Source organism: Motacilla alba, chromosome 2, assembly GCF_015832195.1.
Source record: "Motacilla alba alba isolate MOTALB_02 chromosome 2, Motacilla_alba_V1.0_pri, whole genome shotgun sequence".
In the NCBI taxonomy this organism is placed as follows: Eukaryota; Metazoa; Chordata; class Aves; order Passeriformes; family Motacillidae; genus Motacilla; species Motacilla alba.
Window position 1 is genome coordinate 21393086 of NC_052017.1, and position 24189 is coordinate 21417274.

A 24189-nucleotide genomic window follows, 5' to 3' on the forward strand; every position below is an offset into this window, starting at 1 on the left:
ATTCTCTCTCAGGAGAAAAATCTTAAAAAGTGGAGGATCTTTTCAGTGTCTTATTAGTGTCTTTCTGATATATACTTTTTCCTTCTGTTTCTCACAATATTGAAATATTTTTATTTCTTGCAGTAACATGAGAAGGGTCTGACATACCAATTTTCCTCTACTTGAATGCTCTAGTGTCCCCCTGCTTGTAATTCCTGATAGCACTGGTGTCACCATTTTATCCAAAATAGACCATAAAGGTGCCTGCCACTTCCATTCAATTCAAGGAGACTGGTGTCCCACCTACAGACCAAATGGCTGCCATCTTATGACACAAGGGTGGGAATATGCATTAATAGATCAGGGTATAATGAGGAGCTTTCTCAGTACTGTTATATAGAACAGTTCAAACAATACATCTTTTTATATGCTTTCCTTGATTGATTTCCTCTTATAGATTACCCAAATCCCCTGATTCTCCTGTAGATTACCCAAATATCCAGTATTTGCTACCCTACAGCTACCATCTCTCTGCTGTAACCTTGGTATTCAGCTCCTTAGTTATTCCTGCTTACCTGCAATGCTTTAATCCCCACCATTGTGCCCACAACAAGCACCTTGCCTTCCTGCTTCCATGTTATATGAAGTCCCAGCTTGATGTGATTAAAATAAAAATACAATTTTGAAACAATTTAGGTAATGAAGAGGAGTGCGGACTTGCTGGATTGGGTGTGCTTATGTGGCCTACGTTTAAAAAGATAAATTACTCTATTGATTAGTGGATTTTTTTTCAGGCATTGTAAAGACAATATATAATGCAAAGACACAGCTGCATTTAAAGGGTTTTTTATTTTTAAAAATACTGAGAAATGTCGGACTGATGGTCTATCCTACAGGCATGTTCAGTAATCATTTTCCAGCCACATAGTTTTTGAGTGGATGTAGGGGCAGGGTAAAAGTGAAAATTATAATAGTGGTGACTCCCTTTCTTTATGGCTGAGAAAAGACACTGTAAGGAGAGAGGAGAACACAGTTGGTAGATAGAGCTTTGTTTCCCTTCTAATTGTACTTCTAAAATGGAAGCAATAAACTGATGTTCGTGTCTACAGTAAAAGAAATTATGGAACATGCAAGTGGAAAGCATTTCTACTGAGATTAAAGCAAGACACAGCTTTGAAAGAGGAGGATTGAGACCAGAGCAAAGTGATCCTAGCTGGCAGGGCAAAAGGGAGTGACATGGGGAAAGGAGGCAGGCAGGGGAGGGAAGAAGGGAGGGAGGGAGAGCAGAGGAAGAAGCTGATAGATCCTGCTGTACTTCCTTGTGTTTATTGATCATTCCATGCTCTTTTTTTTTGGTCTGAATTATTGTTTGGGGCTTTCCAAGGGAAGATTTTCAAAATCATGTTACCATTGTCAAAGAAGAGAACTAAAAAAAAAAAAAGTAAAATGATTTTTTCTTATTAATTCTGAAAATTTGGGAAATGACTATCATCACACAGGAGATGAGAAAGCTGACTCATGATTTGCAAGTGCAGAAGGCTAACACTGAAGTTTCCTTTAAGAGAAGGAAAGAAAAACAGGACATATTTTCAAAGCTCAGGATTGCACAGAATCATGTAGAGTTTTTAAAAATTTTGGCAAGGTGCACTGATACACTTAAACTAAGGTGTGCAATAAACCAGCAAATTATTCTTTCCAATTTGTCTGGAAATATGAAATGAAATTGAGTACAATGTGCTTTTTATGATAAGAATTGTATTATTTTGGACTCACAAGACTCAAGATGTAACTTTTTATTTAATCTTTTTTTTTTTTTCTGTCAGGTGAATGTAAGTGTGAGGACATGTGGTCTGGATGCATAATGGGAGATATGGGGTAAGACATTTCACTAGAGAAAAGTCATGTTTTTCATACAGGAAGTTTTCATAAAGGAAAGGTGTGAAAACTTTTCTCTTTTGTGGTTCAGCAGAATATTTTTGATTACTCAGTTTTCAGAAAGTAAAGTATTAGGTATGTACCACACAGAGATGCCTTCAAAGAAATGTGAGAATATGTGAGTTCATGTGAGGATTTTTGGTGAATGCTGATTTAACCTGGAAAGCACAAGGCTCAACAGTCAAGTCAGGTCATTCCAGGGAAGCAAAAGCAGGCATAGCTTATTTTCTCATGCAAGATTGCTATTGAGTTGTAGAAACAATTACACACCCTAATTCTTGAAATCCTATAATCAAATTTCTGAGGCATGTCTCATTTTCAGTGTTTTCTGGAATTTTTCATCCATCTCTATAATTTTTTATTGCACAGTTTGTGTGATATTGTTAGAAAAACTGCCCCCATTGGTGGCTGAGTATGTTCAGTCCCATGTGTAGTGTCACTGGGAAGATTTTAACATAATGACTGGTGAATCAGTGAATTTTTGCTGGTGGATGAAATTTGATGCTTTCTGAAGTATATTCAGACCCTAACTCTTTTTATTACAGGCTTGTCTTTTATCATGCATATGAATTACACTGTAGTCTAGTTTTAGATATGAATTACATTGTATTCTAGTTTTAGATATAGACAGGGCTCAGTTTTTAATTAATTTTGGATGGATCCACAAATTTTCACAATAGCTTTGTGGTTAGAAAAATTTTGAGCAAAGAAGTATGTCTCATTCAAGCCTCTTTGAAAGTGTGAATGTGTGCCCTTTTCATCTTAGAATACCTGAAAACATACCTGGTAGGATTTTTCTGATTTTTGGTAAGTTAAAAAGCCAGTCTGAGAGGCATTTTTGATTTTTAAAAAAATTATAAATTCCCATGTTAGGGCCTTTAAATTCTTTATCTGAAGTTCAGACCTTTCACATAATTTGGTACATGAAAAAGCCTTGTATTTACCTAGCTTATTGCTGAACTTCGGTGAAATCCACAGCCTCTGTAGTGTTTAGACCAAATTCATGAGCATTACAGATGGAAAAGGCCAATTATGTTTTGGAAGCTATCTCTCCCAGCAGTGCAGGGTACCACTTTGGCTAATATTTTTATATCCAGTGGTGTGCTGATAGAGGAAAGCCCTTGAGACTCCAAAATCTCCTTGAAGCATAAGTACTTTCATGACTATGGACCTGAACATAAAGATCACTGCAGTTGCCTTGGGAAAAGTTATTTCCATGTGAAAAGGATCCATGCAAAGATTCTCTGCATCACATTGTTTTTAGGTGGGGCACAGTGCTTCAGGGGCACTCTGTACTCAATTGAAATTTACTGAGTGGGACACATGACACAGAGGGAAGCTGAAATGTTAGGTGGTGTTTGCTAGAAGCATATTTAAAATGGCATAACTCTATTATATAAAAATTCTGTGGGTCAGGGGAACCATTTTCTCTAAGAGAGAAACAAACTATAAGCTGTCTTTTTCTCCTGCCGTTTGTACGGGAGGAAATAAATGTATTTCTGAGATCAGGTCTGTTAGTGGAACAAGTCACGCTTATGCGAACTACACGCTGTAATCAGATTTGCACTTTTTGGCAGATAAAAACTTAGTGAAATATTCTAGACTTCTCACATTCCATGAGCTTCGTGTCATTGTTGAATCTTTCTTGTTATTTACTGGAAGGATTTTCAAATAGAAAGAAATAGAATACCCAGATAGACTTAAAAACAGATAGTCACTCTGATTCTGAACAGCGTGTTATCATCCTTTTTCTGAGGTATAACGTTGTATTTCTTCTGTTTGGAAAAAAGAAAATACAGGGTAAAAAGCACCAGAGAAAGTAATCCTTCTACCTGATTCCTTTAGGTACTATCTTCCAAGCAAGTTCTCCGAGTGTGATATTGAAGAGTATCATGAATTTTTAAACAATGGAGGTGGAGCCTGCCTTTTCAATAAACCAACCAAAGTAAGCATTACATTGATGTTTAATGTTATTTCTATTCTATTGCTAGTTTTGATGAAACCAAGAAAAATGAAAATTATAATGGTGGAAAAATGCCTGTAGTTTTGATAGTTCTGGTTCTCTCTAAGTTCTAACTATTCTGGTAACATATGGGTGTAAGTAGATAATTTTAGTTCATGGTAGTTAAGAAATTACTTTAAAATAAATTTCTAATAAAGTGGTTTCATGTCCAGTAGAGTATCCATAGCCTCTGATCGAGAATCATCCCTCACACAATTTGTTCTGAATATTGTGAATACAGTACAATTCTGTATTTACAACAGGTCTGCAATGCAGGATTTGCAGCAGTGTTCTGGTATATTCCTGCTCCATTTACTGAAGCATGTGTTAAAATGTAAAGCAAGCAGGATAATGATCTTGACTCTTTTCTATATATAATTAATGTTAACCTGTATTTAATGGCTGTCTTTCAACAAGCAAAGGAAAAGAGGTTAAGGCAGAAAGACAGTCCAGTGTGAAAAAAAGACTTATCTGGTAACTGAAGTGGTCACAGGTGTAGAAGAGAAGAAGGTCAATTCAGGAGTGATGTATGTTCCTTCTGGTGAATGTGAGAAAAAAGTGCATCTTCTGACAACCACAGAATTTCAATAAAACTTAAAGAAGGAAAGAAAAAAATCAAATCTGGACAAGCTGAGCATGCTTATCTCTTAAAGGTCTCTTTTGATGAAAGAGTATATTATTAAAAGTGGAGAGAAAGCACTGTAATTCATTAATAAGATATAAAATTTCTTATTTAAAATGTACCTGAGTTTTAGAAGCTTGCTTTTTTCCATCCCATTAAAGGAGGAGAAATACTGGTGGATGTATTTACTTGCTGAGTGTATATTTTATATAGTGTAATGTGTCTTACTTGGTTTTATTTTACTGATTGTGTTCATTTACACATCTGTCAGTTGGAAGGACCCCCAATTACTCTCCTTTCAATTTAGTTTGGCAGCACTTTAGGTTTTTTTTTGTTTTGTTTTTTTTTTGGATGGCATGCAGAAACGTGAGTTAGATGTGGAGGCCAGGGGGATTTAGTCTCTTTTATGTATTGTGGTTTGGGTTGGTTTAAAGGTTTTGTCAATGGATGTCTGCCTAATTAACAATGCTGTCAAAGATGTGTTTCCTAGCAAGGGTGGTGAGACACAAACTTGTTTTTGTTTTTCAAGCATTATGAGATAAAGGAAAGCTGATGTGACAAGGTGCAGTGTTTGGCAGTGCTACAATCCCAAAAATTACATCAATGACTGCTGGAGCAGATTGAACATATGCTCTTTTCAAATGAATGGATGGATGATATGACTTTGGGGAAAGGTTATCCAATTTGCTTTTAACGTTTGGGTTTTTTGCTTCAATTTCGTTTTTAGCTGTCCCTATGTACTGCAGCAAATTGGCCCAATATATCAAGGCAGAATTCTCTGTTACTGCCACCTCTTTGTCTCTGTTGAACAACACATTGAGACACATTGAAGAAGTTAAGCTGTCTGGAAAAATACATAGCAAACAAGCAGTTTTAACAACTCTTCAATAATTCTAAAGGCTTGCATACATTTTATGTTAATTCTACATATGCATTGCATGCTGCAGTCAAATTTCCATTTCAATAGGGGATGTAATAATAACACATCAGCCTGTGCCAGGCTGTGGTTTGTGGCACAGTGAAGTACGTGGGGCGATGCTCCATCCTGTGGGCTCCTGACGGAAAGGCAGCAGCCGGTGATAAATGCTCTACACCATGTACGATGTGCTTGTGCAGATGGCTCAGGAGCAGAGTGATTTTTGGAATGGTCCTAGTTTAATTGGAGAACTCGAAGGCTGAGCTGCAAAATTTTAGTCTGGTGACACACTTAAATGCCTTCTCATTTATGTAATAAAAGCTACTATTATGTTTTCTTATGTCCAAAGGGAAAAAATATTTTCTTTTAGAAGAACTACCTTTAAAAGTTTTAGGAAGACAGAAAAAAATTAAACTGGAAAGAATGGAATGTCAGTGTCCCTTAGAAGAGGTTATGGCACACAAATACAAAGATTTGGATCTTTTAAGTTACAGGCCACTGGGAAGGCTGAAAGGGAGGAAGCCTCATCAGGAATACTCCCTGTGCACATCTGCCTGTGTGTAATACATACTTACAGAAAACTGGGAAAAGTTCCCAAATGTGGTAGAGAAAAATGGAAAGAAAAATCCAACTGCTACAAAAACTGACAAAGAAAATTAGCATCTCTCTTTCCCAAGCATTTCTGAGCCACAGAAAAGGACTACTTTTTATGGCTAATACTTCTGAACTTAGAGAGCAGGTTTTAACCTTTCAGCCCTTGTCACTTGAAGTCCAGAACAACAGCTATTGCAACTGCTATGAAGACAATGAAATTGTAATATCCTTAATTTTTTCCCCATTTATTGTCATTCCTTTTGTTTTTCATTGTAACTTCTGCTCAAACTGAATTTACTGTAAAGCTGACACCTATGCACAGAAGATACCATGTGACTTGGCAGCATTGCTGTATTAATTTTCCGGAGTGTTCATTCTCTGTATGCTTCACTTGTGTTGTGTCACTCTGTGTCTCCCTGATTTGTGGGAACTATTTTTCAGTTAATGCATTTGGAGTACTAGCTTAAAAACCATGTTGCACAGAGCGAATATGACAATGATTCCTTTAAAAGAGATTTCTTTTATTTCTGAATTTCCATGCAGCTTCTGGATCCTCCAGAATGTGGCAATGGCTTTGTGGAAGATGGAGAGGAATGTGACTGTGGGACAATAGCGGTAAGTGCAATGTACTTTAAATTAGCAACTAGATTTGTCCGAGAGTTGGTACTGCACATTGCTGCTGTTGATGATAAGTGGAGGAAGACAAGTAGGGTGAAGGTCATGTACCCAGGGATTCATAGTATTAGCTGCCTGTGCAGAATTAGACCTTCAAAGACATGAAAGAAAGCATTTTCCTAGATGGAAACACACATCAGTGCTAAGATGCTAGTATTTAATGGCAATATGAAGTTAGAAAAATTATTTTCCATCTTGCGTAGGAAGCAGCAGTTTCATGCTCCACAAGCACATGCCTTTTTCTGCCTCTAGGTACCTAAAAGAATGAATAAAAATCTACTGAGGTAGCATGCTAAGATGAGAAGTAATAGCTTGGGGTTCATGTCCTTTCCCATGTATTGTGTCCTCTGTGTCTGTGTGTTCCTCAGGAGTGTGCCAGTGAAGGAGGAGAGTGCTGCAATACCTGCACCCTGACCGCGGGCTCGCAGTGCAGCAACGGGCTCTGCTGTCGGAAGTGCCGGGTAAGGGCAGTGACCTTCACTGTAGCAGCCTGGTGGGAATGCAGGCACTACAGTGCATTTATTTTCCCTTGCAGACCTTGTGATTACTCTTCTAAAAGCTTGCCTTTTAAAACTGGCTGAAATCTGATTTTTCTGAGGCTGTACTCTTGTCTTTTAGGCTTGGCTTTTTGGGGCAGGGACTGTCATCAAATGCAGAGATAAATTGAATCCTTCCAGTTTCAGACAAGTTTGAATCAGGTTGAAGTTCTATGAGATCTCATTAGACATACTTGCTTAAAGGATAAATTAACCATAAAGGTCTTGTTAAATGTTCTTTTTTTTTTCACTGTGAGGATGGTGAGGCACTGGAACAAGTTGCCTAGAGAAGGCGTGGATGCCCCATCCCTGGGAGTGATCAAGGCCAGGTTGGATGTGTCTTTGAGCAAGCGGAAGGTGTTCCTGCCCATGGCAGTGGTTCTGGAGCTAGATGATCTTTAAGGTCTCTCCCAACCCCAGCCATTCTGTCATTCTGTGAACATGCACATCCTTATTCAGGTGCCACTCTCAATGCCATGTGTGTTGCTCTGGATTTGCCCCATGAGACTGAATGGGAAAATCATACCACAGAGTGTCTGAGGGAAGGATAGAGTAAAAAACACAAAAATGCAGCCAGCAGAATTACTCAGAAGGACTGACTTCAGTTTCAGTTTGGTCTGGCTCTGTCTCCTTATGTTTGGACTGACTGAAATCCCATTGAGTAGAGGGAATCAAGCCCTATGTAAACTGCAAGTTATTCTTCTTGATACATCAGTAAATAGTAAAAGGAGGATTAACCAGATTGTGGCTGTAAGGGAGCCCTGTTAAATATTACGTCAAATAGTTGTTTGTACTCATTTAGTAATAAAGATAATTAGTATTAATGTAGTAAACTGTGGTGTACTATGTGTGATATTTTTATCTTTGTCTGTGCACATTTGAGGGTTCCATCTCCTTAGGAGGATAATTAATAATAACTGTGGATCACATTCTTGACTTTGTGCTCATCCTAATGTTAAAAAAAGAAAAAGCACAGATTATGCTGGAACAGGTCACGTTTCTCTAAGCACATTCCCTTTTTAAATGTAATAATAATAAAAAAATCAGCAGGTTGCCACTGTGGGTGAATTTTGCTCAAGAATCCAAGTTGCACAGGCACCATATTAAAGACTATCAGAACAAAACAAAGCTTTTGTATACCTACCCTATATTTTTGCAAATGAGAGAAGAGTTTATCTCCTTTCAGAGTGGCAAGGGTGAGTGAATGAACAGAAAAGTAGAATTTTACTACTGCGTTTATCAGGACAACTCAAAAGACTGTACATAATAGCTCCCAAACTTGGGGTTACCTTCCCCTGTAATATCCTGCTTTAAAGCAGGAGTGAAGGAGGGGTTGCAAGCAACTCATGGTGATTATACATTCCAGAATCCTGTAGTGTTTCTGACAATATTTGTGTTGTTCACACCGCTTGGAGTTAGCAGCTGTCCCCTGAAAAATCTATGCGCATGCAGATCCAAAAAAACCAAAAAAAACCAAACAAACAAAAAAACCACCACAGGCCTGCAAAATGAACTGGGTATCAAAGTCTTAAGAAAACTTGGAGGAAAAGTAAGGAGTCTGTAATATGTCCATACCAGAAACACTAACAATTGCCTAAATGAGATATCTTCCTTCTTTTCCAGGTCTTGAGACGTAGCACATAGTTCTTTAGCCCAAATGTCTATATTAGGTCACTGGTACACTTTTCATTGTTAAATATCCAGTCCCTTAGAAAAGAGTGTCAAACTGTACAGAATTCAGTACATTTATTAATAGTTCCTGTTCTGCAACAACAATGAGGGATTAAAATAACCAAAGTGTTTTTATGTACAGCTCTGAGGTGTTCTTCATCCCTAGAGAGAAGATCAGGATGACTTCTTCTGTTCTGTAAAGAAGAGTAAAATAGTCACAAAAGGCACAGTGACCTGGGAGGACAATTGTCCTGGTTTAGGGCAAATCTGGGAGAGAACCTCTGAAGGGGTTCCTCTAGAAAGCAGATTCAATCGGCCCCTCCCGCAACCAGTTCTGGAAAAATACTTCCTTGGAGAAAAGTGGAAAAATGAGTGATGCCACCAGCCACTGCAGTATTGGTTTGGACACCCCCAGGGGTCCTGGACCCCAGGGGTCCTGTCCCAGGAGAGACTTCTCTTGCTTAGCCCCACAATCTGTGCCCTTGGGACAGGGTACCTCAGAGAGTGGCACCACTTGCACCGGTAAATGGCTTGAGTGGCACAGCACACACACCAGGGAAAGGAGAGTCTTCCCACTTCAGTCAGCACGTGAATATTTCCCATTTTTTATTTTAGATAAAACTGTTAGGAAGCATTGCATTTAAGGCAAGATATGGAGAAACCAAGATGCTAATTTTCTGTGTTTTTTTTTTCCCAGTTTGAACCTAAAGGAGTTTTGTGTCGAGAAGCAGTGAATGATTGTGATATTGCAGAGAACTGCACAGGAAATTCCAGCCAGGTGATTTTTGTGCCTTCTATTCATGAACCAAAAAAGCCCCACCTGTAATCTCAAAATCACTATGAATATTTTGTATAGTATGGTGTATAAAAATTTGGTTTAATCCGTTGATACTGAAAAAACCAGAATTATACTGAAATGATTTTTCATATGACTTTTGTTGTATACTTTGCTTTCATGCTTGTCTGATCTATGATCTATTACTTATTTTCTCTTTCTATAGTGTTCTCCTAATATCCATAAAATGGATGGATATTCATGTGATAATAGACAGGTAATTAGGACTTCAGTTTGTTTTACATTCTTTCTGCTGTTGTAGATTGCTTTTTATGGGTTTTGTTTTAGGATCTTTGGAAGTCACCTGGGAAAGTTCTGTTAACATTCATGACTTTTGGATGCTAGTTATATTTTTAATGAAAAGAAGATAGAATCACATATTCTTTGCCTCAATATAAAGTGTGTGACTAGTCTTTGTATTTTAGAATTACATATTTTGGAAAATCAAGTAATTTGAAATATTTTCTGTATTTTTTTTCTTTCTTTCTAGGGTATTTGCTTTGGAGGAAGATGTAAAACCAGGGACCGGCAATGTAAATATATCTGGGGGGAAAGTAAGTGAATGTTTCTCTTTCTAAGTTGGTTGTAATATATGTGACTTGAAAGACTGTCTTAGCTAAGAAAAATTATGGAAGAGACATTCTGAGAACCATTGAAAACATCTAGAACAGTATGTCTCTCCCTTTCTTTCCCCTGTCCTTTTGTCTTTCCATCCTTGTTTCCAGCTCTTTCTCTAGTGTTGGTTAACTTACTGGTGTTCCGAAACCTGAAACTTAAGTTCTCATTAATAACCATCTAGGAAGCCTGTACTCAGGTTCATTAGTTTATTTCAGTGGGGAGATTTTTTACCTATAAACTCTCATCAATCTGAGCAAATTTTAACAAAAGTCCTGTGGTCTGTGGTCTTTTTAACAAAAGTCCTGTGATCATAAAGCTTTTAATCGAGAAGAGCACTGTGGAGAGTTTCATGGGCCACCAGATCATGGTGTGTCAGATCACAAACTGGGAGGCTCTGCTTGCTTTGATTGTGTATCCCCATTTCTCATTACATGGTTTTTCAAAGTCATCATCTCAGAAGAGACTTGTTTCTGTTTTTAGAAGTGACGGCTGCTGACAGGTACTGCTATGAGAAGCTGAATATTGAGGGGACTGAGAAAGGAAACTGTGGAAGAGACAAGGACTCTTGGATACAGTGCAATAAACAGTAAGTTGATCCATTTAGAAAGCTACTAGAATGAGGTTCTTACCCTTGATCCAGTTGTTTAGCTGGCATGAAGAGACTCAAAAAGCCTCTCTATGGATCAGATTTCTGGCCTTCTTCTGCAGACCTTTGTGCAAGAAGTCCTGGAGGGAGTAGGGTGCCAAGAAGAGATGATCCGTGACAAGAGAGGACCATCTGAGCTTGGGACAGCTTGGACCAAAAGTGGTCCTAGTACTCAGTAAGGGTTAGCACTGCAGAGGAGAGCAGCCTTTGGTTTCACATCTTGGAGCGATGTTCACTTTTTATGCTGTGTTTTGTTCACTTTTCATGGTATTGTAACTTTCCAAGTATACTCCTGCAAGTCACTGCCTAAAGCATTATTTCACATTCTGCATATATGCAGTTGATTATTTCTGCCAATTTCTGAACCTTTCACCTGTCCTTATCAAACTGTTTTTTTCAAATTTCTCCATTCTGTCCATGGCATTTGATTTCTAGTTCTGCCTACAAGTGAACTATTGTTCTTTCCCACATTTTAAACTCAGATTTGGTAACCTTACTTCTGTTCCACTACAAATTCATAAGTAAAAAATAGTCAGTAACATTGGAAATGTCAGACCCTTCTATTTTGCCAGTGCAAAAGTCTCCACACCTGAGTAGTGAACTCCCTTCAGCAGTTGAATTAAACTTGGTGTCTACAGTTCCTTTACGTATGTGTCCTATGAGAGTGTATTTAGAACCATTATCTACTGTTGCTCCTCTATGGACCAGTTACTGTATCTTAATAGATCATTAAATCAATTTGATGTGGTTTGTTCTTGACAGCTCTCTGCTTGTTATTACTCAGGGCATTTTCGATAATGTGGTATAAAAACCAGAGTTTTTCTTCCAAGGGAAGAATTTTCTTGGGAAACACCCTAATTTATGGGAGTTATTGTCAGTGGGAGAAAAGCAAGGAATAACACATAGGTTACCAAGCAAGTGGTCATATTTTTGATTGTCCATTTTCATTGAATTTTATTTTTTGTGAGTATCTGTTTATTCTTTCAATGCAGGGATGTGCTTTGTGGATACCTTCTGTGCTCCAATATATCCAGTGTGCCCAGACTTGGAGAACTTGATGGTGAAATCACAACATCAATCTTGCACTATGGAAAAGTCTACAATTGCAGGTAATTGGAAATCCTGAAAACAGAACGAACAATATCCATCTTGCACAGAAAAGCAGCTTTCTCATTCCTAAGTGAAGAAAAACTGTTTCCATTAGTTTGGTTTTTTTTTCCTATTAACATGTAACCATTATTTCAGTTCAACCTTTGTTAAGCTTCAGAAAATTAACTGCCTGTGGGGCAGTTTCGCAGTCACCTCAGTAGTTAATTTTGCCTGTAGAGATGTAATGCTCTTCTCAGGCCCTGTGATTTTACATTCTTTAATATTTGCCAAGTATTTAATGTACCCAGAATACTTAGACATATGCTTGCAATGCCATAAGTTAACTGGTAGCCTAATTCATTGCTATATTGTAGCTGAATTCTAATTATAGATGTGGTACGTTTGATAGTTTCACCCAACTGTGAGACGAAATGACGTCCTAAACAAGTAAACTGAGTTTTGTCTAACTCCAGCTGTTTCACAGGAAAACTGGTCCTTGTGTTCATGATTTCATTTGTTTAATGTAGATACACTGTTTAGGTTTGTTTCCTGTTAGGCCCAGTGAGGTCACTCAGCCAATATTTACTCTTACCTGGTGCTGGGCATTGCGTAGCGCAGAAATACAGGCAGCAGCCCTGAGCCCAGCTTCTCCACCAGTCCCATCTAACCACAGCACAACTCTCCAAGGTCCTCTTGATTGTCTTGCAGTGGTGGCCACGTGAAGCTCGATGAGGACACGGACCTGGGCTACGTGGAGAACGGGACGCCGTGTGGACCAGACATGGTGTGCCTGGACCATCGCTGCCTCCCCACCGAGGCCTTCAACTTCAGCACCTGCCCAGGCACTACCGACAGCCAGATTTGTTCAGGACACGGGGTGTGTTCCTGCACTCTTTAATGCTTTCTGCTGGTTTTGCTGAGTACCTGGCCTTGTGTAGTCTACTAGCTGGACCTTTCAGGAAGCCAGCAGTGTGACTCCAGACATCATAGAACTGGAGAAGTTTTTGAAAAGAAAAAGGGAAGGAGGGACATAACTAAATATAATGCATTCCAATCCAGGCATCTTAAACAATGAGTCATAGTTAGTATGTATTAGTTTTCCAGAGTTTTTTCAATCAATGTTTTTGCTCACTTTTGCTAACTTGATTGATACTTCCTCAGGCAATGTGCTGGAGAATAAATACAAAGGTTTTATGAAGTGACAAACTTGGGTCTCTTCTTCCAGAGACCCGTTCTTTTAAATTCCCTCTTTATTACATAAATAGCCAAGAAGATTCATAAAGTTGTTGATGATGTTGTATTTTATGGGCTGAGAGTTCCTTTACTCTGGAAAAGAGGGCAGAGAGCTCTTGGCTCTTGGCTAATTTCTCTGCTCGGTGTGCAGTCTGTGGCTTTGCCGTGGCCCTGGAGAGCCCCCTTGTCCCTCACACAGTTTGACACAATGTCTAGGGCTCTGTGACTGAGCTGAGATGAAGGAAGTTGTTGTCTCATAATGTCTTTTGTCTTGTACACTGCATTAAAACTTCCTTATTTATCTGAAATCACGCACTTAATCATATTTTGGAAAAAAGTCATTAAGTTCAGTCTCCCAAAGCAATGATAAATGCTTCTATTAAATATAGATTATGTTAAAGTATGTACTGAATAAATATATATTTTAAATATATTTATATAAAATATAATAGCACATTTAATGCATTTAAATGTAACATATACATTTAAAATTGCTATATATTAAAAATTATTTTGTAAAATTTTGTGAGCAGTAAAATCATGGCTTTATCACTGTACCTATACTTGAGGTATTAATTATGGGAATGGATGAATAATCTGATTTTTTTCTGTGCTACACTTTTGACTGCAGGTTTGCAGCAATGAAATAAAGTGTGTCTGTGACCGATTCTGGGGGGGAGATGACTGCAGTTCTCACATCAAAGATGATCTATTTTTTGATAAAGATGCCATCAATAAAGGTATGTTGTAATTTTTACCAACAACTGAAAAGGCTTGGATTTGAGGAAAGTTCATTAAGAAAAAGTAGGTCTCCTGCTCTTTCAGTTAGTACACAACAGGCTGTTGCTGCAGGAGCCTCATTCCCCTCTCTCCTCCCACAGCAGAAGCACTCAGTGTCCGTAAATGAAGCCTCAGCCTGTGCATCTTTGGGAACTGGTATCAGTGGGTCCAGTTCTACCATGCTTGTCCCAATCATCTGAGTGGCTGTATTAAGCATATTGATAAATTAGGACAAGCAAAAGGTTACTGGGATATTCCATATCTAGATGGAAAGCTAATGCCTGACTTTTATATTTTTGGAGTGGAAGTTTTTATTCAGCTTTAGTCTTGCATACAAAAGAAAGATATATTGTGGAAAACTGAGATTGTAAATGTTGGCCATCAGAAATACTTGTGGGGTCACATCTTCCAGAATCCTTCATTGGTTAATTTATTCAGCTATGGAAAGGATCTGAGCAAAACCAAACAAGTAGTCACTTTCATTCCATGGATTTGTTAGGGCGGGTTGTAAGGATGTAATCTACAACAGTTTAATATTGATAATACTGTTTTGGCATACCTGGCACAGGTTTCCTTTGTAACAAGCATTCAGTCAATGGAAACAGATACAGAAGTCAAAGCTTGATTTACAAGTGTTTTTTTTCATGCCCATGCTATGCTTCAGGAGTGTATCACAGGTTACAATTAATCAGCCTAGTGAAAGTTGTTCAAGCTGATTTTTGAAAGATGGTGTGCATTTACTGGTTTTGTGTGTTTTTCTCCTAAAAACATGTACATTTTTTGTCTTTTTTGTGTTTCCAGGTGTGGTTAGCACAAATATAATAATAGGGGCTATTGCTGGCACCATTTTAGTGTTGGCTCTTGTTTTAGGAATAACTGGTTGGGGTTACAAGTAAGTACATTTTGTTCTTCTTTATAGAGTTTCAAAATATGTGTATTTCATGTGATAGCTGATTATGTTATGGAAAGAACAATTAAAAAAATCTAAAAAATCCAAATTCATCAATATTTATATAGCAACATTTTTATCATATTAACATTTTTCAAGCAATGCTTACATTTGTATGTGGTTTTAGAGAGCTTGATCCAAATTTGCAATTTATTTCTCATTTAGTAATTTCTTTTCTTTTTTTTAGATGATCAGATTATGATTTTACTGTATGTGACAAAGGAAACACAAGAATATGATCTGATTAAATTATAAATTTTTCCTCATGATGAGGTAAATATAGCAAGATTAGCTCTCAGTCAGTCAGCAAAGCATTTAACCATAGCCTTCATTAAATAGATGATTATATTTAGTCAGCTTAACCTGAAATTAATTCAAGCTCATTTTTTGGTAGGAAAGATCTGCAATTTGCAAATAAGGCTTAAGTTCTCTCTTGGTGTAGAGATGTCAGTGCTCGCTGAGAGGCAAAATGGATTATCTTAGCCTGATTGGTCTTTTTCAGTTTTAACTCTATTATGAATTTCTTATAAAACCAGAGGGATTTATGTTTTTTGCTTGTCGTAGAAAACATTCAAGGTACTGACTTTATCATCTGTGTTTGCATGAGACTGTCTCTTGAAGTCATTTGTCCCTAGGTCTTTGTTGTCCTTGGAGGGCAGGGCAGGGTCAGCTGCAGGCAGTGCTGTGGCTGGGGCACAGCCCCAGTGGTTTGCCATAACAAAGTGGCACAGCCCCTGCTGGTTTTCCAGACTGAGGTAGGCTGAGGGCAGCTCAGAAATACGTAAGGAAAGAATCATTTGGAATAAAAACCATGAAGATGAGGATAGTAGAAAAGTAGGTTATATTGTCTTGATATATCACCCTCAGCTTCTGGCAGTGCCTGGAAATCTGGACTTTTATTTAGAGTAAAACTGTAAAAGTTAAGGGCTCATTTTGACATCATGTCTAACCAGTGGGATTAATTTTTGGAGGTTCAGGACAAGAGTGCACCTCTCATTAGCAGCTTCACAATGAACAAGCTTAAACCCAGCATGAACTGCACCTTACACTCAGCGCTGACGAGCCATCAGCATGAATATATTTTTCTTGTTCATTCTGATGTAGTATATTTGTAAATGTGCTTATTTCAAAAGTGATTTTGTAGAAATATTTTGAGCAAAAATGTCCTTCTGAATACAATGCTTTTCTTTTTACATTTTTTTGGTCTTACTGACCATGTGTACCTGCATACTAAAAACTCATTCTTCTTCCTTTCTCTTCTGTTTATATGGAAAGAAACTACAGAAGACAGAGGTATGTGATAAAAGTAGTGGAATGTACCTTAGAAGTCTCTGAAAATAGCTTTTCTTCTCTTTCGCTCATTTACGTGCTACAAAGAAAATATTGAGATGGGTTATCATATTTTAAATAATATATGAAATCAGTATTCTGTAATGCATCGCTTGAAATCCTGATTTCACTGGACTCAGTAGCAAAACCAATGTTTTTTATACTTCTGCAATAGACTGTTTTATTAAGGAAAACAGGAGAATATTTCCAATAAGAGACACTGAAAATCAGCTATTAGAGATGAAAGTGTTCTTGGGAGGCTAAGAACCAAATAATTAATATTAACATGATGTTCAGGAGCCTTTTGAGACAAATTAATTCCTGGAGCTTCTTTGCTGTTAAAAATACAATGCAATTAAATTGCTGTGTGGACAAAGAGCCCATTCTTTCCTGTCACCCTGTTCAATTGATTCATAGTTAAAGCACAGTACTGGCTTCAGCACAGGGCTGAGCTTTCAGCATTTCAAGCTTGTGGCCAAAAATAAACCGTTTTCCTAGTGACTTATGTTTGGCTCCTGGAAGACCACCTCCCTTTGATCAGGCATCTGCCTGGCAGATGGGTCTTGTGGGAAGGAGTTGGCTCCTTCCTCTCCCAGCCCCCAACAGATAAGAAGATTTCTCAAATTCCCCTGTTTTCTGCCTCTATCGTTGCCTTCTGGTCCACGCTGCTGCTTTGTTTGTTGCTGCTACCCGTTGTGCTTGTTCTCCATTTCCCTTTGTGTAGTGCTTTCTCTGCCAGGCTCAAAATATTTGTAAAAAAAGTGGACAAGCACTGTCAAGTGCTGGCTGTGTGCTCCAGGGTCAGATAGGCCACAGGTACAGTAACAAGTACAAGGCAACGCTATTGAAGTCAGGCCTTATGCAGAGGCTGGTGGGTAGGGAATGCCACCCAGGTCAAGGAAGGTGAAATTTAAGGGTTTGGTGCTGCTTAGTGGAAGCTGAGGTATCTATAAATGGAGACTAACATGGCCATCAAGTCATTCTACTGTGGATGTTTCAGTATTGGCTGAGGACAGAGCAGAAAAAACCTTGAAACAGAGACAGAGTCCACCCCATGTATATTTGCATTGGAATATTAGAGAATGTAACTTCTTCAGATATCTTCATCTCCAGAAATTACTTTATGGCCAGAGAGCTGTGAGTGTGCAGCCAGTCTGCAGCTGTGTGTGAGAGCACAGGCAGAGGTGGAACCAACATAAGCTGAGGCTTCTGAAGGTAATGGAGGACTCCATAATTTTAAAGATGTGGAAGATATTTAGTAACTAAATCTCCTTCGTGCATAAAATGGAGTTCTGTAGGCTGACTTCCAAATAGAATATTTTTGGATAAGTACAAGGAGTGCTCCATAAATGAAAAAACATTCCCACCAGATTGTCCAGACAGTCCCTTAAAAAAAAAAAAGAAAAAAGAAAAAAAAGATTACCTCTTACATAACAATGAAAACAAGCCATTATAATATTTTTTGAACATGACATAAGGATTGTACTTGGTACTAATAAGCAAGTGAAACAAGTAAACTGAAAGTGGTAAGTAGAGTCAATTAGCAAGGATTCTGCCAGCTGGAATAGTGTGGCTTAAAAGGGCACAGTTACATGGGTGAAGTTATAGCTGATGGAGTAGCAAGAGAGCAGTTTGCTAGAGGAACCCTGGGGAGAGAGCTACCCACACTGAGCCAACTCTGAACACACCCGTGCGCCAGCTGAGAAATGGGACAAGAACTGAAGAGGTGTTAGAAGATGGAGAGTGGAAGTACTGCATTGCACCAATGATTTATGTGCCATATAGTTGTATACTTTACATACTTCAGAAGCATTAGAAATCCAGATATGGAATGGAGAGGTCCCAGTTTAGGTCTGTAGTTGGACACAATCTGAATATGAATCAAATGGATAAGTGTGCATCTTCATAGGAGCAGACTGTAGCAAAAATGTCTTGGAAAGTGTGAGGTTGAATAAATGCTGATGCTGATATTATGAAATAGTCAACTGTCAAAGTAACTACTTGTACTTGGGAGGATTTTTAAGCCTGGTGGAACTATAACTGGAATAATTGCACGGCAGGTATTCTCTGCTGGTGATTAATTCACCATCTGCAAAAACTTTGTGTAACTTGATTAGAACTTTCTAATGCACTGACAGTTTTGTATTTTTTTTTACCATAACTGAGCTTCTAGTTCTGGAAAAGGATAAACTATTACATTACTGTCATGTGTCTTGGCAGATTGAGTCTACTACTGTGGTAATCAGGAGTAGCTGAGAATCTCTGTCACTGGTGTTAGTTCCCTTACACAAGAATTCAGTTACAAAACTGGAGGTTTTTATCCTCCTGAGATTTCAACAGGTTGCTACTCTTGAATTCTATAATGATCACAAAAGTTGAATGCATCTTCCTCAGAAGGAAAAAACCATTCACTATTCCTGAGCTCATCTTTGATACAGGCATGTATTCAGCTTAGGCTCAGTATGGTGCTTTTTGCAACCATGATGAGCTATTTGAAATGTCTGGACTGGTTATCCAGTGTCTCAAGAATCCCTGACTGTTCACTTTGAAAATTGTGATCAGGGTTAACATTTTCCCTTGTTATCTCTTTCCAAAACCACATAATCCACTCTTCTGCATATAACAGAAGCGTGTGGGAGTTTTCTCTCAGATGGTTGAATTATTTATTAATGGCTTTATTGTGTGTGGTTAACAGGTTTTCTCAAGGATTGCTATCCTTGCCTCTTTCTTTTAAACTAATGTTCATGCATGTTTGTGTGCATTCTAGTTCCTGTCATGTTTTCTGACTCTACAATGTTTATTACACTTCAGACAAATACCCCAGGGAGATTATGTAAAAAAGCCGGGAGAGGCCGACTCTTTTTATAGCGACATGCCTCCTGGAGTCAGCACAAACTCTGCATCTAGTTCTAAGAAGAGGTCTGCTTTTCTGTCGCATTTTCAGATTTCTACCTGTTCCATCACCCATTATTCCATTAGTCAGAACATTTCATTGTTTTGCAGCAGGTTTGACTCTTTCTTCTTTCTTTGTGGAATGTTTGAAATAGCATCCTTTTTGCTTTGATTACTGATTTTTCTCCTGTGTCCTAGTTGCTAATTGGTATGATTAGGCCAGAAAAAGAAAAAATTTTGCATTGTAAAACAATTTTTGTTTAATAAAATTTTCATAATATCCCTGCTTGAGAATTGATTTCAAGTAGACTATAATCATAATTGCTGGCTGAAAAAAAATTAAATAAAACACCAACAACTTTTTTGATCAGTGTCATGTAATCAAAGAAAAGGAACATTGTCTTTCTTCAATAATAGTTATAAAACATAAAATGTTAAATATAAATGTTATTTTTTATATCTTTATTTGTCAGTGTCATTAATCCAGTGTGTTGACTTAGACTTCTGCTGTCTCATATTAAAGATGAGAGTGATTACATTTTATTTGCTTGCTAGAGTAGTATACTAAATGGTCACCAAATGTTATCCCAGAAAATAATTCTACAAAGACTTTCTGCAGTTTTCTGCTTGCTGTCATTAGATTAGAGAGTTAGATTTTGCTCTTGATCAGATTTCACTAGTTCCTTTATTGTTCCAGTTGCCTAAAAAATTCAACATTTTAAAAAGGAAGATTCATTTAAAAGCATTGAGAACCATTTGTAATTGCTAAGATCATGATGCTCACTGTTCCTCTGCAGTTAAAGATTCTTTATATGAAAATCTCTAGCTAGCACTGTAAAAGAAGTTATGAGAAGCACTGTGTCCTAGAGGAACTGATGGTCATGAACTGCTGCACAGAAAAACTGCAGTTCTCAATTCTTGTCCCACTAAGCAGCCTACAACTGGCAGCTGATGAAGCCGTTTTCTTTGCTATTATTTCAATGAAAATTAAGAAAATGTATGGAAGGGACACAAATGTAGTGACATTTGCTATTTTGGTATAGCAGCTTGGTTTTATATACAACTTCATTCAGTTTGTTCTAATGATTATGTTATTAGGGAAACTCTAGTACTGATTATTTCTTAATTATCTCTAATTTTTAAATTCAGCTTTTTAGATGTGTGGGTTGCTTTTTTTTCAGGAAGCAAGCATTAATTTTAAATGATACACTGTTTGTGTTAGAGAATTTTTATTAATTTGTTTAAAATTTTGAAACAAAGTCTTGGGAAAGCAAGTTTTCATAGCTTTGTCTATCAGGTTTAAATACCAGTTTAAAAAAAATTTATTTTTAAGGACTGTAATTTAATGTGTTTCTTCTTTCATGCAGTATCTGTGTTTCTTTTCATACTTCATTTATTTCATGTGTCTCTCTTTATTATTTGTTCCAAAAAGCTAATGGTTTCTAAGGTCTGTCTGTACTAGAGAGTTTTGTTGTTCCCACCACCAATTCAGGTATGTTGTGCCACTGTCAAGTCTGGAAAAGTAAGTCTGACAAATATTCCATTAACATTGTGATACAGCTGACATAGTCCTTCCATTTGAATTCCCAGAGTGCTACCTCCTACCTTCCAAGCTGGTTTTGGTTTGCTCTGTGTGCTGGTATGGATGGCATCTCTTGGGAGATGTTAGAGTGGCTGGGCCATCAGCTGCCTGGGCTTCTCCATGCTGGAAAGCACTATGGAATATTACCTGGTATTCAGAGGATGTTCAAGGATTAAGACATAACTTTATGATAACTCTGGCTATTGTGAAATAGCAAACACCAAAACCATTATACAGCAAGACATTCCTGAACCTGAAAGAGACCTTGAGGAGGAGGAGGAAGTGTTTGAAAATCTGTCAGTGGATCTGTAGTTTCTCAGACCTTTCATGATGTGATTAAGTTTGAATTAATGAAACCCTGGGCTCGCTTCAGTGGCTGTGATTAGCCTGAGCTTCTGAGAAACGAAGAGCATCTCTCAGATGCCCCCAAGGAAAGCAGAGGCTGAAAAATGCATCAGACTTAAAAACTACAAAAATAGTTCCTTTAAGCAAGACTTTGTAATACGTAAGCCATTTATTGTAGATTTTTCAACTTCCTCTTCTCTTTTGGAAATAATTGTAGATCTCATGGCAAACAGCTGAGCAGCAGCTCTAGTTCAACAAGAGGCAGCCTGTTGCAAAACCCCACGTGCTGGACATCACCATATACATCTCTGGCTCTTAAAAGGAATGCAAGAGGAAAGAAAAAACAGTTTGCACCAAGCACCTAGATAAAAAGACTATTTTTAGCTTTGAGTTTAGCATTAGAAGTGTATACTGCAGCAATTGGCTGATAAAATATAAACGTTCAAAATTAGCAAAAATGAGGCAGAGTTACCTCTCCCCTGGCACTACCAGCTCTGGGTGGGAGGATGCTCGTCACAAACTCCTGAGCCCCTGAGACTGGTAGCAGTGGGTTGAGGGAAGCTGTCCTGGCTTTCCTGCAGCAACGTAAGGAGGGAGTGGGCAGCCTGCGGGCGGGATGTGCTTGACTGTGAGATGAAAAAGCCTTGAAATGAGCACAGTAGTAAGGGCATCTTCTATCTAGGAACGGAACTGAGGCAGAGCTGCAAATCCAAAGGAAATCTGGTGTGCGCCGGTGTTTGTGCATTCCACAGCAGACGAGTGAGAAAGCAGTGCTGGTGCCTGGCTCTTGAATGTGGGCACACGGAACCACTGCAGGGACAGCTGCAAGGTGTAACTGCAGAATTTAATCAGAAATCCTGGATGCTCTGCTAGTGCAGACAGACCTTAGGCTGTGTTTTGTCACTGGCCTCGGGAATGTGACCAAACCACTGAGCTAACATTGATGTGAGCCAATACCCTTAACAATAACCGCATCTGAGCCCTCCTATTCCAGGTCAAATGGATTATCTCATTCCTGGAGTGAAAGGATCCCAGACACAAAACATATTTCAGACATTTGTGAAAATGGGAGGCCTAGGAGTAATTCTTGGCAAGGTAAGTGCGAATCACTGTGCTGGCCACAGTGGAAACCAGCCTCTGGACCACTGCTGCTCTGCTGAAAGTTTAGCTGATCTTAGGACTCCATAAAATTGTGCTAATTGTTATTAACTTGGAATTAGGATTTAGCAGCACCCTACATAAGTACCTTTTTTGCACAGTGCTTTGTCACAAAGAAATTACACTTAATTTCTCCCTCCAGTGTGAGCTAACATGAAAAAGAGAAAAAAATCTATTCACTATTGCCAGCTTCTGTGATTTTATCAGGCAGTGTTAAGTGTTCTTGAAGTGTAGTGATTTTGCCAAATAACAGCTGAAATAAAGGAGTTTTTTTGCTCTGTACAGTTGCAGCAAAAAGTAGAGAAAGGTGTCTGAGGTAATTCAAGAGGAACAGACCTGTGAGATTTAAATGATTAAAGTTAAAGGTTAATGGTTTAAAGTTAAAGGTAGCAAGCCTTTTGCTATGGATGCAGAAAGAATATGCAGTTTGGCATGGGGCAGGTGAGTTTCAAGTTGTTTTACTGTCTTTGTCCTTTGATTTCTTTCAGGTAATATAGGAGGAAACAGAAAGAAAGTCAGAGGCAAAAGATTTAGGCCACGGTCTAATTCAACTGAGTAAGTCTGAATTTAAAAAAAGCAAAGCCAAAAAGTAGAGTTTTCATATTTATGTTTTGTAGATGGAAATTAAGAGTACTGAAAAGTAGACAGCTGCATTTTTGCTCTGTGGCCCATTCTGATTGCTGAGTGATAATCTGCTAAATGGTTTGGCTAATGTATTTCAAACTCTTTTCGTGTATTCTTTAAAAATTAACTATTAATTTTCTTTTTTTATGTAGGCTTCCTCACAGTCGTTCCCATAGCAATTCCCAAAGATGGTGGCAGCCTGCACCATCACTGCAGGCTTTTGTCTACAGTAAACTGCCATTGCTGAGTGTATCCTGGTTCAATACTGAGTTTCTGATAACCTGACTGTTTCCTACCCTTGTCTTCACCTTGGGTTGGGCCATTGCAGAGTCAGAGATTTGTATCTCTGCATACCTTCCTGGAGGTTTTAGGAGAGGTATCTGTCTGCTTTGAGAGTACCTTGAAGTTTGACATTGCAAGCCTGAAACAGCCAGTCTTGACTAAGCCCTGTGATGAATGGGTAATTAAAGTCTCTACCAAGTGACTGATCCCCAGACTTTTCCACTACAGCTGAGAGTTGCTGGCTTATTGATTTATTGTCTACATTTCCTAAAGAGCCCATGTGTGCAGTGGTCCCTGCACAGGAAGGGCCTTTCTTATGTACTTAAGCCTGTTGGTTCAGGCCTCTCTTGTGAATGAGTGGTGAATGGCTGGAAACCTCTGGGCTTGTCAAAAGCACTGGCCTGCTCTCACAGCACTTCCACCCTACATGAATGGCCCCTTCTTTGGCCATGATGGCAGTGACAGTGTCCTTCCCCATAACATGACTACTAACTTTGCACCTTGATGGGCAAATGGGCTTGTTACCAACCCTGCTGTAAGCTAATAATGCTAACTGCTCTCTAGGCCCCATTTTCTTTGGTTTGGGGATTTTGAGTTGTTCTAAAACTTTTCATTTACCTACAGTGCACTGTCTTGAGGTGAGTAGGCTCAGAAAGGGTTCCTAGAGAAAATCCTATGTTACAAATTACAGAAACAATACTTTGATGCACATTGCAATTATAACATTGCATGATCAAAATGGCATCATGGAATCAGAAATTTTAGCCCTCAGAGGAGTTTATCTCAAGAGTCTTTGTGCTCTTTGTGCTGATAAACTCTGATATACTATTTTGCTCATTTTCTTTTCTCCTTGCATGAGATAGTTTGATAAAATCAAAATTAGTCTGGCCAAACTGC

General features: G+C 38.4%; 1 protein-coding gene across 16 annotated transcripts in view; it reads left to right on the plus strand.

Moving 5' to 3' along the window:
* The window catches only part of ADAM22 (ADAM metallopeptidase domain 22), a 127925-nt gene that overhangs the window by 88497 nt on the left and 15239 nt on the right, over positions 1–24189 (plus strand). For 4 of the 16 annotated variants that reach the window (XM_038123205.1, XM_038123228.1, XM_038123238.1 and 1 more), the window contains exons 14-29: positions 1803–1854; positions 3760–3859; positions 6592–6663; positions 7092–7184; positions 9628–9708; positions 9932–9982; positions 10256–10319; positions 10864–10969; positions 12022–12138; positions 12827–12995; positions 13983–14091; positions 14933–15023; positions 16356–16373; positions 19221–19415; positions 22223–22323; positions 22875–22941. In XM_038123205.1, the coding sequence (XP_037979133.1) occupies positions 1803–1854; positions 3760–3859; positions 6592–6663; positions 7092–7184; positions 9628–9708; positions 9932–9982; positions 10256–10319; positions 10864–10969; positions 12022–12138; positions 12827–12995; positions 13983–14091; positions 14933–15023; positions 16356–16373; positions 19221–19415; positions 22223–22323; positions 22875–22941 (1486 nt within the window). Of the gene's footprint in view, positions 1–1802; positions 1855–3759; positions 3860–6591; positions 6664–7091; positions 7185–9627; positions 9709–9931; positions 9983–10255; positions 10320–10863; positions 10970–12021; positions 12139–12826; positions 12996–13982; positions 14092–14932; positions 15024–16355; positions 16374–19220; positions 19416–22222; positions 22324–22874; positions 22946–24189 lie in introns of those variants that run through there. The other 12 variants (XM_038123224.1, XM_038123254.1, XM_038123291.1 and 9 more) reach the window with 8 other exon arrangements.